The sequence below is a fragment of the Oreochromis niloticus genome, linkage group LG14, assembly GCF_001858045.2.
Source record: "Oreochromis niloticus isolate F11D_XX linkage group LG14, O_niloticus_UMD_NMBU, whole genome shotgun sequence".
Taxonomy (NCBI): domain Eukaryota; kingdom Metazoa; phylum Chordata; class Actinopteri; order Cichliformes; family Cichlidae; genus Oreochromis; species Oreochromis niloticus.
In genome coordinates, this window is record NC_031979.2 from 12,496,082 (window position 1) to 12,514,858 (window position 18,777).

Genomic DNA, 18,777 nt, shown 5'->3' on the forward strand with positions numbered 1-18,777 from the left:
GTGCTATTTTTAATTTATGCTGGCCTGTTTTAATTGTCTGTTGCTCATAGTTAAAAATGGATCCACTGAGGCCCAACTTTCACGTACCGAACCAAAAAAAAGATGTAGCGGTTGGTTGTGCCTCTTAAGCGTGAATGAAAGTGTAGAGAGGGAGGTGTTGCAGAGGTCATCTCACCGTGCCTGTTTTTGTGCCGTTTCTTCTGTTTTCCCTCGTTAGCTGAGAAAACCAAACTGTGTCACCGCTGCTCATAATTGCATTGTTGTGTCGCTGAATTATTTCGCAATCTGCGATCTCATTATTACTGTTTCACAAGTTTCTCTCCTTCCCGCCGTTTCGCCGTTAGGGCTCCCTGATTTGACACGTGAAATCTGTGTGCTGTCGCGTTTTGCAGAGCACCTTCTTCTGCGAGTGCGAAGACGGCTACACCGGGATTTTTTGTGAGGAATATGACGCCTGCCACCACCGACCTTGTCGCAACAACGGCACCTGCACTGACATCAGGCAGGGGGGTGAAGGACGCAACTTCACGTGCACCTGTCAACCAGGTGTGTGTGTGTTGAACTTGTTCTCGTTCCAGAGCGTCAGATGTTGCTGCTCCTGTAGTGCCTGCTGTGGTATTATTAGTTACAGAGTCCTTTTAAGAAGAGTGAAAAAGCCTGAGTTAGGAGGGGTGGCAGTGGATTACATCACACTTTTACCAGCTTGGAGGCGGATGCTTGTGCTCGTGATTTTCACTCACTGAGTTGTTTTGTTTTCATTCACTTTTTTCACCAAAACTGACTTTGTAAGGTTAAGAAAAGATTGTGTTTTGGGTTAAAACATGCTCACAGCATTAGAAGGTAAAAATTAATGATCTTTTCAAATGGTATATAAAGGTGGTAAATCGAGAAGAAGTGCTCAGTGCATCACATGAAGTCCTGCATCAGTCTGAGCCTATAGCAGCATACTAAGAGGGTTCAGGGTCACCTGATCCAGCGCTAACTATAAGCTTTATCAAACAGGAAGGTTTTAAGCATAAGAGAGGGTGTCTGTCTCCCGAATCCAAAGTGGGAACTGGTGCTACAAAATATCTGTCTCCCATTCTACTTATAGAAACTCTACACAAGTAAGTCTGCAGTCTGAGAGCGCATTTGGACAATATGGTACTATGAAGATATAATAGGGCCAGATTATTCAAGATCTTGTATGTGAGGAGAAGGATTTTAAATTCAATTCTGGATTTAGCAGAGAAGCCAGCATGGAGACCTGTGCTCTCTCTTTTTAGACCCTGTCAGGACTCTCGCTGCAGCATTTTGGATTAACTGAAGGCTGTAATGAATTACAGTTGTCCAGCCAGTGAGTGATAAATGCATGAAGTAGCTTTTCAGCAGCACCTGGAGACAGGATGTTTCTAATTTTAGAGATGGAAAAAGAAAAGCAGACCCACATATTTCTTTAAAATGCTAATTAAATGACATACATTCCTCACAGTGTTACTGGAGGCCAAGGTAATGCAATCCAAAGTAAGTATCAGCTAGACACCATGTTTCTAAGAGTTTTTGGGCCGAGTACAATAACCTCAGTTTTATTTGAATTTAGAAACAGAAAATTTCATCCAGGCCTTTATACATTTAGGACATCTGGCTTGATGGATGAATATAGCTGGGTGTCATCTGCATAGCAATGAAAATGTATGCAATGTTTTCTAGTAATGTATAAAAAGTAGAAATGTAAAAAGTATTGGTCCCAGTATGCTTTTGTATTTACATATTTTGGAACCTGACTGTGTTGTCTTGGCTGGGAGGTGAGAGCCTCTTTCATTAAGAAAATGTCTGAATAAAAAGAGCAGCAGAGAGTAGCCTGAACTTTTGATCTTGTCAGATTTATTTTGAGACGGGAACTGGAAAAAAGACCCTGTGGTAGGAAGGTAAATGTCACAGGTGACTACTGATTGCCAGTCATTTCTCATTAGCATGTTGTGCTAACGAGCCCTCTGTGAGCGTCTGTTTGGAAGAAAATTTAAAAAGCGGAAACAGACAGCAAACACCAACGTCTTTACTAGGTGGCTCAGCTGGTCTTGCTGACATTATTTTTTAATTAGAAACCAGATTAGATGCAACTGTGAGCAGCCGCTCTTAATAATATTAAATATTACTACGATCATGCTGTAGTTAGGTGTTGTTACGTGGTTGCTAGACAACATGATAACATCATAATATAACATGCCTAAATCGCGTTTACATTAGGTGTCATTACAGTAAAATTAATATCACGCTTTTTTAATAAGGTGCTGTAAGTGCACAAGGGCTACAAATGTGTCAACTTAGCCGACTGGTAGTCATGTTGCTAGGCAACATGATGACATCTTAATTTATCATGCATCCCTCAAGTTACGTGGATATTCATTATTTAGTTATTGCCCTAAAGTGAAAATCATACTATGGATATTAAATGTTTTAGATGGCATTACAGCCTGTTGTTAGGTGGTTGCTAGGCGGGTAACATAATGTAGATAAAGACTCTCAGGGGTGTAAGATGTACCTGTGTGCCATTTTTGGCTGCTGAACTGATTGTGTGGGAGCAATTTGCAGGCAAACAGAGATTTCATGTATTGGAATAAAACAGCTAACAGGTCAAGAGTAATAACACAAATGTAATAACACAGTACTTAATTAGCAATCCAATGTTGAAAGCAAATCATTTCTAGCTTTTGCATGTATTCCATCACTTTAGTTTTCTGCAGATGTATAAATATTAATATATCACATCCTTGTATGATAACAATGCACAGTATGTTAACTCCAGCAAAAGCAGTGTGATCATAAACCTTGTGTCTCTCAGGTTATGAAGGAGAGCGCTGCCAGTTGTTGGTCGACCACTGCGTCTCCCAGCCCTGCAAGAATGGAGCCACTTGTTTCAGCAGCCTGGCCGGGCCCAGGTGTTACTGTCCCGAAGGTAGGAAGCCCGTTATCGCATGCTAGAACCAATCGTGCGCTGTAAGTGAATCAGAAGGAATGAGTGAAGCTGCCAGAAATGTGTGGTCTGTGTGCTTGAGATTGCCAAGAAACCTCGCAGCTTATGGTGTTTGTGTGCAGTTGTGAAAAACAAGGAAAAACAAAGAGAAATCTGTAGAAATACGTTTGCCGCAGTAGTGTGTGCAGCTTTTAGCTGTTATCATAGACGCTGTGTGTGTGCACGTGTGCATGTGTGAGAGTATCTGTGCCACTGACATGCTTAATTTGAGCCCTCCTTCTCCATTTTAATTAGTCTTCATAGCCCGAGTGACCTAAAACCTGTGGCCACAAAGCAGTTGTCAAAACAGCATTTCTCAACACTGCGGTTTTCGGTATGTACACAGACCGTGAAAATATTAGCCGACCGTGGACATCAACATGTGAATAAAGAGAGCCTTGAGTGAAAATTGTTTTGTTGTTCCAGGGATAAATCCCAGCAGTCAGTTCATTCTCAGTCTGGAGGAGGCCTCGCACACATTATCAGTCTACAGCTGCCTAAGGAGCAAGGTCTCCAGTGAGGAAAGGAATTCATAATCCACAGCTTTTATGAATGTTTTCTTAAGATTAAAGCAATATTGGTGAAAGCTCAGTCAAGAACTGTGCCAAAACAGTCACTGTGCTGAGATTTTGTGAAGGGAGAGGTTTGAAAAAACTTGATGCTGCGTCTGAATTTTGACTTATAGACAAGTTTGTTTAATTGAATACATGCATGTTGTGTAACTGATGCTATCATCTGAATTCCAATATGAAAAGTCAGGCCTTAGAAACTAATTCAAAATAGCGACAAAGGAAAAACAGTGCACATTTTACACACAAATCTCAGTTCAAGAAAGGTGATACATTTCACACTGCAGCAGCACCTGGTTGTTGGAACAAACGCAAAAATCATAGCCGAGAAAATCAGTAACAGCCTGGAAAAAAAATGTTCCACCCACACAAACTCAAAATGACAAATCCATAGAAAAGGGTGTTTCCTTACAGGCCATGATGTCTAACAAGGGGTTAATCAATATCTCAGTAATCATTCAGAACTACAACACCCGCTCACACACTGCATGAACAAATATTCTGCTTTTCATAAGGTAGCAGGTGGGGGTCAAATTGAGAAGTGCTTGCAGGGCTCAAAGATGACCCCACGATGTCTTATTATCTGTATGTCAGAAACTGTTACGTTTGACTTCAATTCAAAGAATTCAATTCAATTGTATTTATACAGCAACAAATTACAACAACAGTTGCCTCAAGGCTTAAGGAAGGAGATCCTTAATAACAGTGTTAAACAGCGATGTCAAACATAAGGCCCAGGGGCCAAAATCGGCCCAGCAGAGACTATAATCCAGCCCACTCAACAGCTTTGCAACAAGTGAAAGACGGCATGAATTTTTAATATTTAACTATATTTATTACATTTTATTCAATATTATTACCTTCCTGTTTTATGGGTATTTGAAATAAAAATTTCGGTAAATTACCAAAAACGATATGTTTTATAGTTAAATGACATTCTGGGCAATGAGTTACCAGAACTTGTTCCAAAATTTTACACATTTATTTTTTACAGTTAATGCCCAAAGAGACATTGGGAAAGACTTCATTCATTTACTATCACAGCATTTCTTTGTTATGCAGAAACTATACTGCTAAAATTGCACGTCATTTTCTAATACCAACATATCTCAGGGATTAAGCGTGCAGTTAAACTTCTTCATACCGATAGACCGGGGGGATTCACTGGTCTGGCTCACTTAAGATCAAAGTGGGCTGTATGTGGACCACGATGTGAGTGAGTTTGACATTTTCATGTGTAAAACCTCTGAGTAAGAAATCATCAAAGGCTTTTATTCACAACTCATGGAGGTGGAAAAAAGCATGCATTCCACCTGTTTCAAATGGTTATGAACCCAACAAACAGCTGTTAGTGGCTTCCCATGACATAGCCAGCTGGCGCCTTCTTGCACCTACTAGCAGGCAGCCCTAAGATGAAAAACAGAGCAGGCCAGAATGGCACTACATGCAAAGAGTCCATACAAACCTACATTTCCTTGGTGAAAGTTATCTGATTCCTGCCAACTCCACCATTCTTACACAGATTTTAGTTGCTCTTTCAAACTGGAAACACTCCACCTATGTCTTTGCAGTAACGCTGCACAGTTAAATGAATTGACAACAGCCTACTGAGCCTTCTAGCTGGGGGAAAAGTTTGCCTACTGGTAATATCAATGGGAGTGATAACAGCTGATAACAACCATTTAATGGGCCGACAACACTGGCTTTCCAGCTTTTCTTCTCTCTCTCTTTTTGGGAGCCAGTGGAGCAGAAACGCTCTGCAATCCATGATAAACGAGACACTCTGTATTTATTATTTTTCTCCGCTGGCAAAGAAATACAAGCAAAATTAAACAGCCAAATTAGCACATGCAGAGGATGGGTGTTCATGTTTTTAAATGCTGCTTAGAGCACAGATAGGATCTCTTCCCATATAAGTTTTCTTTTAGTGTCTGCACAGACACAAGCAGTAAGTAAAAGGATGGGAGGCATGACAACTCCAGCAGCTGTCATCAGAGATGCATCAGCTTTGGGATCAATAGGGCAACTACGACAACATGAGCTGCATTTTGATTTGCTCGATTCGCCTCACAGGGAAACAAGATATTCTCATCCCTGTTTGTTTTTCCTACCGGCAGCATTTGACAAAAACACATTTTCAGAGAGAATTTGAGCCAAGAAACAGCCAGACTGGTGTTTGAGATCTCTATCCACTGGTTTCTTTTGGTTTTAACCCACAGTTTATACTGCAATCAGCATCATGTTATCAATATTGCTCAATTTTTCCAATCTATACCTGGTTTTCGACTCACAATAACACAAAGTATGTACTTAGTTCCAGCTGCAGCACATTCTCTGATGTAGAAGTCATAGGGGTTCACTTGCAATTTTCAGTTTTAAGTATAGCACCAAATCACAATAATACTTGCCGCAAGCAGGGGCGGATCTACTGTGATGGCATGGGGTGGCATGTCCCACCCTAAAATAATCTGTTGCCACCCTTAGTGCCACCATAGTTTTGCATATGACAATATTGTTTATTAAAAATAACCCAGCATTAAGAGTTTGAGCCTCGCTGCAATTAACACTGAATACATGAAAACATCGCCCACAGGTTGAAATAGATTTATTTTTTGTTTTAAGTAGTAACTGACCCTTGATTGTGCCAGAGTACATTTTAAATCAACACCATGGGCATTTCAGATCAACACAGGCGGTTGATTGTTACAGTCTGGAAATGAATGAACGTGTGTGTAATAACCCAATAACTCATGGAAAATGATGTTTACAAATGTTTTCATGATAGTTCAGGTTTCTGACATTTTGTGTAAATTTAAGCATGTAACATTTTAATTATTTCTAATAAAAAGAGTGTGAAACTTAAGTTAGACTTGTGTTTCTAACACGAGTTGTAACACACGTTGTGTAGCTTTCTGGATTTTAAACTTATCGGGCTACGCGCTTATTTATTATACAGGCTAGGACAGTACATAAAATCAAAAATCACATTATTCATGTAACTGAAATGTTTAATTATTTGGGTTAAAATCAATAAGAAAGTTTCAGACTATGTTTATATGAAACATATGCATACATGCTGCATTTGATGTATTTTAACCATATGTACATATACAGTCTGAAGGTGGCCTCAAACACATTATCAGTCTACAGCTGCCTAAGGAGCAAGGTCTCCAGTGAGGAAAGGATTTCATAATCTGCTGCTTTTATGAATGTTTTCTTAAGATCAAAGCATATGTGTAAAGAAATGGCTTTGATTTCCATGCCACAATAAGATCTGCCCCTGGCCTCAAGGTACCTTATATTGTCAGGTAAAGACTCTACAATAATACAGAAAACCCCCCAACAATCAACAAGCATTTGACAAAAGTGGGGACGAAAAACTCCCCTCTAACAGGAAGAAGCCTTCATCAGGACCAGGTTCAGGGAGCGGCAGCCATGTGGCGCGACTGAGAGCAAGAGATTAGTAATAACCAATGATTAAGTGCAGAGTTGTGTATAAACACACGGAGAGTAAAAAGAGGGGAGTGAGTGTACTTAAAACCCAACGAGTAAAGACCTGTTAACAACAAAATCCATCAGTGACTATTAGGATGTCTGCTTCTGGAGCCGCCTTAGAGAGATTAATCTAGAAGCCAAAGAAACAAAAAAGGGGAAATTTGCACTAAACAGCCGTGAACTTCATTAGATACCAAGTTAGTTTAGTTTGGAGCCTGGGCTGGAACAAAAAACAGACCATATATGTACCACATAATTTTGACGCTGCCCCCATCTGACAACACACACTCTCTGCAGGTAGACGGTCTGTATCTGCCGACAGACTGCCAACACGCTGCCGCTGCTGAACCATAATTTCTCCTGATAACAGAGACTTTCAAAAAAATCTACCGTCCCTATTTTATTGTTATATTTTAGTGTGTTTAAATTTGTGTGGTCAGAAGCAGAGAAATGATGAACCAGGTGTCCAGGTTTGCAGCCTGACTGGGTCTTACTAAGTGTCCTTACCTACCTGCTTCATTATGTCCCTGTCACATGAGTGTAAGGAAAAAACAAATCTTCAATCCTGACTGGTGGATAACAAACTGTAGACTGTGGATCGTGACAGCAATCATGCCTAATTTACAGGGAATGTCTTAAGTTGTTTTTTATGCATGTTAGTAACAGTTGGAGATTTATTATCTGGATTTTTAAAATGTTTTGAAATGAAAACCTAATTGTTTGGACGTAGCCTTGTTTTAAGACAGACTTTGAGAAGAATGCAGGAAATTTAACTTTGATCCAAAGTGCTGGAAAAGTCAAACCTGTAGGTCTCAGGTTTAATCTGAATTTCACGGATATGTGTAAGTAGGCCATGTTTTGCTCTCTGAATCCTCAACAGAGACAACCACCGTCATATTAACTTCTTCTCACTTACACACACCGACAGAAAAGTGTGAAGTGTGAACGCCAGCACTGTGGCTGCCTCCAGCCAAAAGTAGAAGGGTGGAGGAGTGAGCAGGCTAGCTAAATTTATACCGTTAACTCCTGGCAGTTTGAATGCTGGCAGCAGGAACGAACAGACTCCTCTCTGTCAGCTGGGACCTATGTCACAGTGTAGTTGTGCCTCTTTAGATAAATGTATGTGTTACCGAAAAAATAAAGGCTGAACCAGACAAAGAGAGAAATGAAGCTCAAGTTCTTAAACGGAGCTAATATGTTAAATACGAAGGAAAGCGGGGGATTAAACCACAGCGGAACAAATGCAAATCAGGAAATTAAATTTATGTGTGTGTTCGGTATCAGCAGCGCTTTTGGAACTGTATGAGAGAAACGGGGAAAGGAAGATGAGATGAGGGGGCTTGGAAGAAGTCAGAGGACCAAAGAAAGGAAGGGATGAAGCAGAAAGAGAAGGAGGCAGCAAAGGGAAGAAGAGCTGTGGTGATATTTTCTCCTGCCTGCTCCCGATTGCTCCTGTCCTCTCTGCTGAATGATAAATGTCCTGCTCACACGGTGAAATAAAGTCTTGCAGATCAATGGATGCTTCAGAGAGATCTCTTCATTAGTTCAATTGAGTGTGCACTCTGGTGCAGTCAGCACAGGGAGTTACTACGCTGTGAATCAGAGGACCAAGACATATAGAGAAAAGGTATGTGCGTGGAGACAGTGTCTTTCTGCTCTCTGCAGCACAATGGTGGTTCTCATGGGAGGTGAACACAGAGGAGGAGGAGGAGGAGAAGGGGTGATGGGAGGAGGTTATTTTTAGAATCGGAAGATAGGTGAAAGAGGCAGAGGCTCACAAGATAATGAGAGGAGGTGAAGAAGAAACACGCGAGGCACATCAGCAAATGAGATCATGGATGTGCACAGGACAGAGCCCCCGCACAAACATGGAGGAGCATGACGGAAACAGCCCCCTCCAGAGATGCTGGTGTAGCATTATAGATGTCCCTGTCAACACAATATTTCGGTGTGTGTTAAGGTGCTGTCACTCTGTTTTTTGGTGACCTGACTAAGGAAGAGGAACTGATAAAAGAACATTTTGAGTCAAACCATTTGCTCTCTCTTTCTTTCTGAGGATATTATAGAAAACAAGCCATTAATCAGGCTTCAAGGTGTAATTTAACATTTTTCTGAATATGCTGAATTGCTTCTTTGAGGACTGATTCTGCAGCATCAAAACTGTTTGGTTTTTTTTATTGATCAGTGCATACAAGTGCTGTTTCTTTCTTCAGTCACATTGAGTAGATACAGTTGAATTATTGCATTCTAATTTACACTCACTGGTCACTTTATTAGGTGCACATTTTCAGGTGGTCATTAATGCAAATATCTAATCATAAAATCACATTGCACCAGCTCAATGTGTTTGGGCATTTAGACATGGTCGAGACGACCTGCTGGAGTTCAAACTGCTGATCTACTGGGATTTTTACACGCAACCATTTGTAATTTACAATGAGAGAAAATAAGAGATATAAAAGAGAAAATATCTATTTAGCAGCGGCTCTCTGTGAGAAAATGTCAGAGGCCAGGAGAATACCCATACTGCTATAAGTTGATAGGAAGGCAACATTAACTCAAAAAACCAATCATTACAACCAGCGTATGCAGAAGAGCGTCTTTGAATGTGCATCATGTCAAACCTTGAGGCGGTTGGCCTGCACCAACAGAAGACCACACCAGCTAACAGCTAACAACAGGAAACCGAGGCTACAATTCACACAGGCTGAGAACATTGGAAAAATGTTGGCGTAATGAGTCTTAATTTCTGCTTTAACCCTCAAAGTGCAGGGTCAGAATTTAGCATACACAACATGAACGCATAGATCCTGCCTTGTATCAAAGGTTCAGGTGTAATAGTGTGCTGGATACTTTCTTGGCACAGTTTGGACCCCTTCGTTCCGACTGACCATGGTTTAAATATCACAGCCTACCTGAGTTTTGTTGCTGACCATGTCCATTCCTTTATAACGACAGTATACCCATCTACTGATGGCTGCTTCCAGCTCACCATAACTCACCATGTCAAATAGCTCAAATAATCTCAGTCTGGTTTCTTGAACATGACAATGAGTTTACTGTACTTAGATGGTCTCTACAGTCACCAGATCTCAATCCAATAGAGCACCCATGGGGTGTGGTGGAATGGGAGATTAGCATCATGGATATGCAACCGAAAAATCAGCATCAAGTGTGTGATGCTGTCATGTCAATATAAAATACACTGAAGGCACAATGGGCTCTTGTCAGGTACTAGCAAAGCGTACCTAACAAAGTGGCCAGTGAGTATATAGAGAGTATATAAAGTCTGAATTAATTTAACTTTCTCCTTAGCATTTTCTCTATTAGACTTACCACATATCATACAAATACTGCCCTTTGTTTGTTCTGTTTGAAGAGTGTTAGCTTAGCTTAGCAGAAAGCTAGCACTGGAAAACGGCTAGCGTAAATCCCTCCAACCACTGCGACACACTGCCATTAAAAAAAGTTTGATCTTTTTTACTGAAATATTAAAAACATAGTTTTACACTGACAGAGTTGCGTTACAAAAGAATTAGACTTTAAAACATTAAAAGCACATATAGAATTCAAACTAGTTTTTCTACATATCTAATGTTTAATGTGTTCTTAATTTATGAGTGAAGTAAATAAACAGGACCTGGCTTTTTGTTTCCTCCGTGTGTAGTTTTAAAGGTAAATTGACTGTTTACTGACTTTAGCTTCACTCCCTCCATTGTCAAAAAAGTAATCCAGTGTGTTTCCTTACATACTAAACTTTTCTTTTGAGTAAATAATAGCATGTAATCTTAAACTGTGTGTGCACTTAAATTATATAACCATACGTACTAAATGCACAATTTAAGAAGTGGAAATAACTGCGTCAGAAAAATGCTTTTAAGTCTAAAACATTACAGGAGTATAATATAACCAGGGCTGTTTAATGCACTCCTGCATTACTTACTGTGGTTTTCTTGCATGATAAATGTCTTTATTTATTTATTTATTGCTTTAGGGAAAGCATTTGACTTCATCCTATTGTCCTGCTCTGTACATATTTTTGGTTGCTGGTGCTTTGTCATCATATTTAATACACCGCATGCAGCATGAATAATTGAAGCACATCCCTTTAGTTAGTGGTTATAAATGCAATAAAGTTCACTCAAAGAAAATAAAAACAAAACTTATGATCCCCTTTAACTCTAGAGGACTTTCTTTTATCCCATTAACATTTTTCTGCAAGGTTCCATTTGCATTAAGAAGCGGCTTCAGTGGGCAGTTGAGTGGGTGCAATTTTATGCCAAAGTAGATGCCACATATTGGATTGCACCACCTGCTTTGCATAAACACAACCCCTGCTGTGTCACTCCCTTCTGAAAGCAGGTTCATCTGAATCCCAAAGCTTTCCTTTCAAAACTAACAATTTACCAGTAAAAGCTCAGCTGTATGCTTTAAGCCTCTCCTTCCAGCAAATTAAGGATATTTGCTTCCTCTCTGCCCTCTAACAGGTTACCAGGGTGCTACATGTGAGCAGAAGGTGGACCCGTGTGCCTCCAGCCCCTGTCACAATAACGGGACATGCTACGCCCAGGGCCCCGGCCCCCTGGGGTTTGGATGTAGCTGCACAGCAGGCTTCACAGGGCCCACCTGCGCCCAGCTGGTGGACTTCTGTGCCCTGAACCCCTGCGCTCATGGGGTCTGCCGCAGCGTGGGAAACAGCTACAGGTGTCTTTGCGTGCCAGGTGAGCTTATAGTTAACGTAAAAGGGCTCGGTCTACTTAAACTAAAAGAGTTTGGAAATGACATCTACGAATCCTCAGATAGTTTTACTCGTTATGTGAGGAGTGGAGGTAATTCTTTTAAATGATCTGATTAAAAATTAAATCAAATCAGCTACAAAGGCTGAATTAAACTGCACCAGAAATATAATAGGCTGATTCATGCAAGTTGAAAAGTTGAAACTCTGTTTACTTAAAAGCCTGAAACCTCTGAGAGTGGAGAGTGGGGAGTAGAGTGACGCTGGATTTTGTATTTTTAAATAAAACTATATGTCCATCGAGTTCCTGGACCGATGAGATTTTGACTGATGTCACTGAGAAATTCACATTTTAACAGCCTTTATGAAACCTCTTGAATCCTTACTTTGATCAATCTCCGCTCTGTATCTGGATTTACCACCAGTTTACTTATTAAACTTTGTAATAAGTAAAAGGATGGTGACTTGTAGTCCTGGCTTAGACTCAGGTGCGTTTAAATGTCATCTGGCCCAACGATGAGTGTTTTTTTAGACGACAGCACGGCGCTGCTGGTGCTGAGGCCTCAGTGATTAAATCAATTGAGTGGAGTGATGACTTGTCATTATCTATTGTCTTGCAATTACCTTGCTAGGATGGAGAAAATGATGACTTTCCCAATGGCCCATCAACATAATTTGACACTTTGCCCCTGCTTCTCACTGTTTATACACACTGTCAGTCAAATGTACAGAGGAGTAACCATCTCAGTGTCATATTTTATGCTCCCAGTCACGCTCCTTTCACACGGCTAATCTACTTCCTGTCTCTTTGGAAGAATGGCAGAAAGCAATTAGAGCTTAAAGTGGATCTATTTGCTGATTTCCTGCTCCGTATATGTGATTCACTGACCTACACTGTGACTAGGAGCAGCACGTCACTCTGTCTGAAACACGCTGTTTTAGCTCTTCTTCCTTTAAGTTTACTTTATTCTGATTGGCTGCCCCTCACAAATAAAAGGTTTAAACAGCAGGTAGGTGGGGCTTCTGTATCTGAGACGACCATTTTAACTATATCACCTCTGTTTGATTCACACTGATTCAAGAGTAGAAAAATAAAACGGTTGAAAAGAAGAGTTTAGGTAGTCTGGAGATTTCTGCCTGTACATACGCTGACCTCAATATTTGAGATTTTAGCCCTATTTAGTATTAGAATCCATTGCTGTAACAAAATAAGGAAGAACAAATGGTCCACTTTGACCCTTTAAAGCCTGAACACTGAAATAATCGCCAGAAAATTGTATTTTGTGACAATGAAACTTGACATTTTTTTTCATTAATTTAACATGAATTTGAATATATGACTTTTAATTCCTATTATATTTGCCACATTCATTTTTGCAGCATATTTATTGCTTAAAAATGTATTGTGGAATTAATTTATTTTAATAAATACATATAAATCACACTGATAATGTAGAAGTCTGGAAAACTCACAGAAACTGTATGCGTGCATCAAATATGATACATTAGGCGTTAGGGGCTAAGGTTATGTTTGTTTTCTTATGTTAATGCCATTTTTCGTTGTGCCTGACGTTTCAGTACAAAGAGTTTTAAAATGTATATTTTGGTGTCTTTTTTTAAACTCCTGAAACAAAGCAGTGTCGTATTTGAGCAGCAAGACTTGGATTTATAATACTGCCTTCTTATTTCATCTTTTTCCTTTTTATTCAAACGGCTCTTATTGTGTTCTGAGGCAGAGCGGGCGCCCGCTTCTTTTCAATTATTGCGACACTACCTGCATATTTTTCTATTTTTTATAACGTTGCGTTATTTTCACGTGTTCTTTTCTTCTGCTTGTCCTTTTGTCCTTTCTCATCTTCATCCTGTAACATTTACCGCACCTCATTTCCCTCTTATCCTCTGTTGTCTGGTTGCCATGGAGAAGCTGCGTGTGTGTGTGTGTGCGCGTGTGTGTGTGTGTGTGTGTGTGTGTGGCTCCCAGTCTGTCGTCTGTGTTTGTGTTTTGTAGCTGAACAGATGCTGCCATCCAATCAAATGCCTCTGCTCCCTCTATAATGGGACTGGTGAAATTGGTAATTTGTAATTAGCATCCCAAGCATCACACACACACACACACACACACACACACACACAATGCTTTTGGACAAAAACGATCTTTTCTCCCCCTCATCAGAATGTCAGTTGCTTGTGGCATGTTTATGTGTCTGCATTAAAGTTTTAATTTCAGTGTGCGTGTCTTTGTGTGTGAGCCCACAAATGCAGAAGTGTGACCATCTCCATGGTGTCGGTGTGCGGATGTGTGGGGTTGTGTAAATGCCTGCTGGCTGTTTGAAAGAAAGCTTCTGGGGAGCTAATATGTTGAAGGATCTGTCCTCCTGTTTCCTGTAATCCTGCTCACATGAGAGGCTGCCAGCCCACAGAAAGCAGGCAGAGTCTTGGAAAGGCACTTGACATTTCACTGACATTTCACAGAGAGGGCCCTGGAGGTTCTAACTGGGCTCCTCATTAATTGCTCTTCTCTCTTTTCCCCAAACACACGTTAGCTGTAGCCCGAGGAGGGCTTGTTGATGCTTCACTCAGTACTTGGACCCAGCCGAGAGATGCAGTCAAAGTTGGAGACGAGATAATGAAAACACTCGATCTGCATCTGTTGTAGCCACAAAATCGAAGTGCAAGTTACACACGATCAATAACGGCATGCTGTCCTATATGGAAAGCGCAAAACACACAGCTGAAGAGGCACTGATGCTCTGATGCGCTGACCATGTTAATGCTGGTCTCAGTACACAGCTGCCATCCTATGGAAAACACGGTGCACTGCATGTCATTTGACCTTATGGCCGATCAGCTCGGAGGCAAAATACTACGTTTAATATGCACTCATACCCCTGTTGGCTAATTTATAAATCTCTGTAAAGAAATACAGAGGCACATACGGTGGTCCAGTTGTTACTGTATGTGCTGTAGTAAGAGGTTCAGTCAGGTAAACACGTAAAATGTTGAGCTTCTATTGATGGCAGTAGGTTTCAATGCTGGTGTCAAGTGCGACTTAAAAGGTCACAGATTAAAATCTTTTAATCTGCCCAGAGCACTGAGAGCAAGAACAGTGACCGAGGAAGGGCGCGTGAGGAAATTGCTTCATAGTGCCACAAGATGAATGTTACGGGTCGTTTGATTGGCTGTCGCTGTGTGAACTGTTTTTGAGGCGCTATTACAAGGACCCTCTGCTCAGCTTTAACTAGTGCTGGGGTCGTTACTGAAAGGAAATCACGTGTTACATATTACGTGCTACTATAATGAAATGTAATGCATCACTTGACATAATTACTCCCTGAAGAAATTAATTTGTTACAATAGAGCCCGACTGATGTGGGATTTATAAGGCCAATAAGCCAATATTCAGTGATTTTAAATCCAATACGTCAGCCAATTTTTTTTTTTTTAAGTTTTAGGCACACGAAACATCTATGATGGAAAAAATTCCAGGAGAGTGAAAAAATGGGCTAATTTGAGCTTTCTACCACTATTAATTTCCATATTTTTGTGAAGTGTGGGGGATTCGAGCCTTTTGCGATCAGTTTCCTGTGGAATTGAAATAGCCGTGATCTACTTAAGATGTCATTCAATATTTCTAATCCAAACATCTGCTACTATGCAATTTGTAAAGTGTTGCTCAAGTTCAAAATAAAACTTTGAGAGCTTGGAAAATTTTGTAGTGTGACCCACAATACCATATTTGAAGGCCTTTAGAAAGAACAGCACGAAGCTACCCAAATGTACATGTGTGGTCTTAAAGCCTGAAAACTAAAAAAAAATATTTTCATGCATGTTCACTGTGATCCGATGAAAATCAGGAAAATCAATTTGTATATATTTGAAGAACCTTTTCGATGTAACTGTAGTAATGTAGTAACTATAATGTAATTACTTAACTTACTGCTTTACAGCCAGCTCTGGTTATAATGATCTTCATCGAGTCTCCTGCTTCCACCTCCTGCAATAATGATCATGTTTTACCATTCCTGTGTTTCACTGCAGAAGGAGACACACTTTCTGTCTTTTTGTCTCACATAAACACTCACCTTTCAACAAAACCTTTTGTTATGACATAATCATTCAAATCATAAAGACTGTGATTTTAGTCTGAACTGTATGAATCTGTGTCCTGTTAAGGCTACCATGGCTTGTACTGTGAGGAGGAGTACAATGAGTGTCTGTCTGCCCCTTGCCAAAACTACGCCACCTGTAGGGATCTCATCAATGCCTATGAGTGTGTCTGCACACCCCAGTTTGAAGGTATGTGTGTGTGAGTGTATCCGAATATGTTTTAGAGTGCTAAAAGTGCTGCCCGGTGAATTATTTAAAGCTCTTTTTGTGTGTGTGCATGCAGGCAGGCACTGTGAAATCTACAAGGACCCATGTCTGAAGATGCGCTGCCAGAACGGAGGCCGCTGTGAAAGTGCGGGACTTAATGCTTCCTGTTCCTGCCCGCCTGGATACCTGGGTGAGCACAGCCTGACGAGCAGCTGCGTGTTTCTGTGATTATGGCTGGTGATGAAGATGAATGTAGCTGCGTGGAAAATGAAGTCAGGCTGTGATCCATCAGCCTCACTTTGAGCTGTTGACGTTATTGCTGTAAAAGTCATTTAATGCCACCTTACCTGTCTGCTCAGGGGAAAAATGCGAGGTCGACATCAATGAGTGCGAGAGCAACCCTTGTCACCACGGAGGCACCTGCATCGACCAATCAAATGGCTTCACCTGTCACTGTCCACCTGGGTGGGTGGGACCTAGCTGCGAGATCCGTAAGTCACCCTGTCAGAAAATATCTCATCAGATATTATTCTAAATAATAAAAGATGATCGGGCCGCATCTAGTGCGCACACACACACACACACACACACACACACACACACACACACACAAGTTCCAGAGGCGGAGTCTTACTGTCTTTAGTGTTCCTCTGACTTTTCCCTCTTGTGTCACTGTGAGGTTGAAATCTGAATTTAGTTCCTGGTTCCTGATGACTAACCCTTTGACCCATTGACTTTTCAGTGGGCACCATCGTCTGTGATGTGATTTTGACACCTAAATGCAGGACGTGGGCAGGCTGAGAATGAAACAAGAGATTTTAATCTTTTTTAAAACTTCAAAAAAGAAACAAAAAACCATTGTAAAGATTTGAGAAACTAATGATACTCTTCGGTGTCCGTATATTTTCACATCTCTGTGGTAATGCTGGCATCACCTCTGTCAGAATAGCAGAAAATTCTGCTGAAAAACCATAGATACAATCTGCCTTGCAAAGCCATCTATTGTGCCAGAGTGCATGGACACAGACCACATGTTTGACACCCCTGGACCAATGCAGCAAACTCTTAAATCAGTATGTGTCCGCTCTTTAACCTGTGTAGAAGCAGATATACCGCTTGATACTGAGCCAAATGCTTCAACGTTTTCCCTGATGACGTGATAAAGAAGTGACCTTCCTCCTCCAACCACAAACAGGAAGCTCACAGGCAGCATCTGTGTTTGTACGACACTCACGAGGAGACCTCTGAGCAGAAAGGCTGCAGTCACACAGCTCTGCTTCTCCCTGCTGTTCACTCTCACCAGCAACATTCACACAGAAGAATTTATCATCACAAGAAGAAGTAGGCTCTTTTGAATTCAAGCTTGGAGCTCCTGCAGAACCTCCAAACTTGTTGAAGATACTCTTGTCCTGTAGAACATCTCTGACCCCTGGAACAGAAACAGCGATGAAAAAAATCCATGTTTTATTACAATTAACTATGCATCATTTTTCTGAGATTCCTTACTTTTCACGATGAACAAATTAAAGCTGTTGGGACATGATCATCTGAGCTCCTCACACCCACCTTACCTTCCCCCTCCTACTGACCCCCCTCAATTCCTCGCATTTTCTATTTGTATTTCTCTTGAGTCTCACTGTAAGAAAGATTAAATTAATGTAAGAAATCATTATTGGATATGTTTTTTTGACTCAAGTATAGGATACCAGATTTCTGTATAAAAAGGCAAATTGTACACTTAATTAAACCAAAAACATGAGCTTTGAAGAAAACCTGACGTGATGGAATTTTAAAAATATTTTTCCCAGTTTCAGTGAGGAAAAATAAGAAACAGTCAAAAAGTCCTCTGCAGTTTTTTGGTTGCGGACCTGTGTTATTGTCTGATGCAGCAAACACTTCATGATATGGACTTTGCTGCTTTGATTGTGTTTTTATATTCTCAGTGTTTGTTAGGAATCATTTCTGAAATAAATATATCAAAATCTAATTTATAAGGCTGTATGTTGACGCGCTTCTGTCAGTGACTACATGCTCATTTTTAGGTTTAATAAAAAAAAACAATCCTCATATTTCAGTGCAGGATTTATAGCAGAGCATATTTGCAAACTGGATGGGAGCGCCTAAACTTTGATTTCAAATGATTAATCAGCGTTTTGGCCTTAAAATGCAGCCAAAAACACAATGCAGGTCAGCACACTTTAGCACGTCTCTGACGTAGAGCGAAACATTTTACAGAAACGTGGAAGAAAAGGCAAACTTCACATGGTTATCATCATTTCATCACTGAAATATGAGTTGTTATAACAGACACATTTTTGCTAATAAATATTAATATAATTGAAGACATGAAGTTCATAGAAACATAGAAATCATTGCAGACAGTTTACATGAAACATGTTTGGCAGAATTAAAAAGAAGGCTGCCAGCAGATTTGGATGCAACACAAACTTCTGACTACACACAAATTCTACCGACAACACGATGCACAGTTTGCACTGCTGTAACTTCACAGCTGGGCTTCATTCAGTGTTGAGCTCCAGAAGAGGCTTACTCTGTCAGGCAAGACAGCCAACTCTTGGGGCTCCAGGCAAGTGAGGGTCCCCCTCAGGGCTGACAAACTTGAGACTCCAGCAGTGGTAATGTGCAGAGTCTGCAGTGACAGTATGCTAAAC

The 18,777-nt window shown here is 40.6% G+C and overlaps 1 protein-coding gene and 1 long non-coding RNA gene across 2 annotated transcripts in view; both read left to right on the forward strand.

Moving 5' to 3' along the window:
* dner (delta/notch-like EGF repeat containing) overlaps positions 1-18,777 on the forward strand; it is a 67,907-nt gene that overhangs the window by 46,163 nt on the left and 2,967 nt on the right. Inside the window, exons 6-11 of the mRNA XM_005474472.4 lie at positions 393-546; positions 2,822-2,935; positions 11,544-11,777; positions 15,965-16,087; positions 16,182-16,295; positions 16,465-16,596. Of these exons, the coding sequence (XP_005474529.1) occupies positions 393-546; positions 2,822-2,935; positions 11,544-11,777; positions 15,965-16,087; positions 16,182-16,295; positions 16,465-16,596 (871 nt within the window). The remainder of the gene's footprint in view (positions 1-392; positions 547-2,821; positions 2,936-11,543; positions 11,778-15,964; positions 16,088-16,181; positions 16,296-16,464; positions 16,597-18,777) is intronic.
* On the forward strand, positions 2,944-3,588 carry LOC112842131 (uncharacterized). The gene is made up of 2 exons (XR_003213792.1): positions 2,944-3,326; positions 3,419-3,588. It is a non-coding gene; the product is annotated as an uncharacterized LOC112842131 (long non-coding RNA).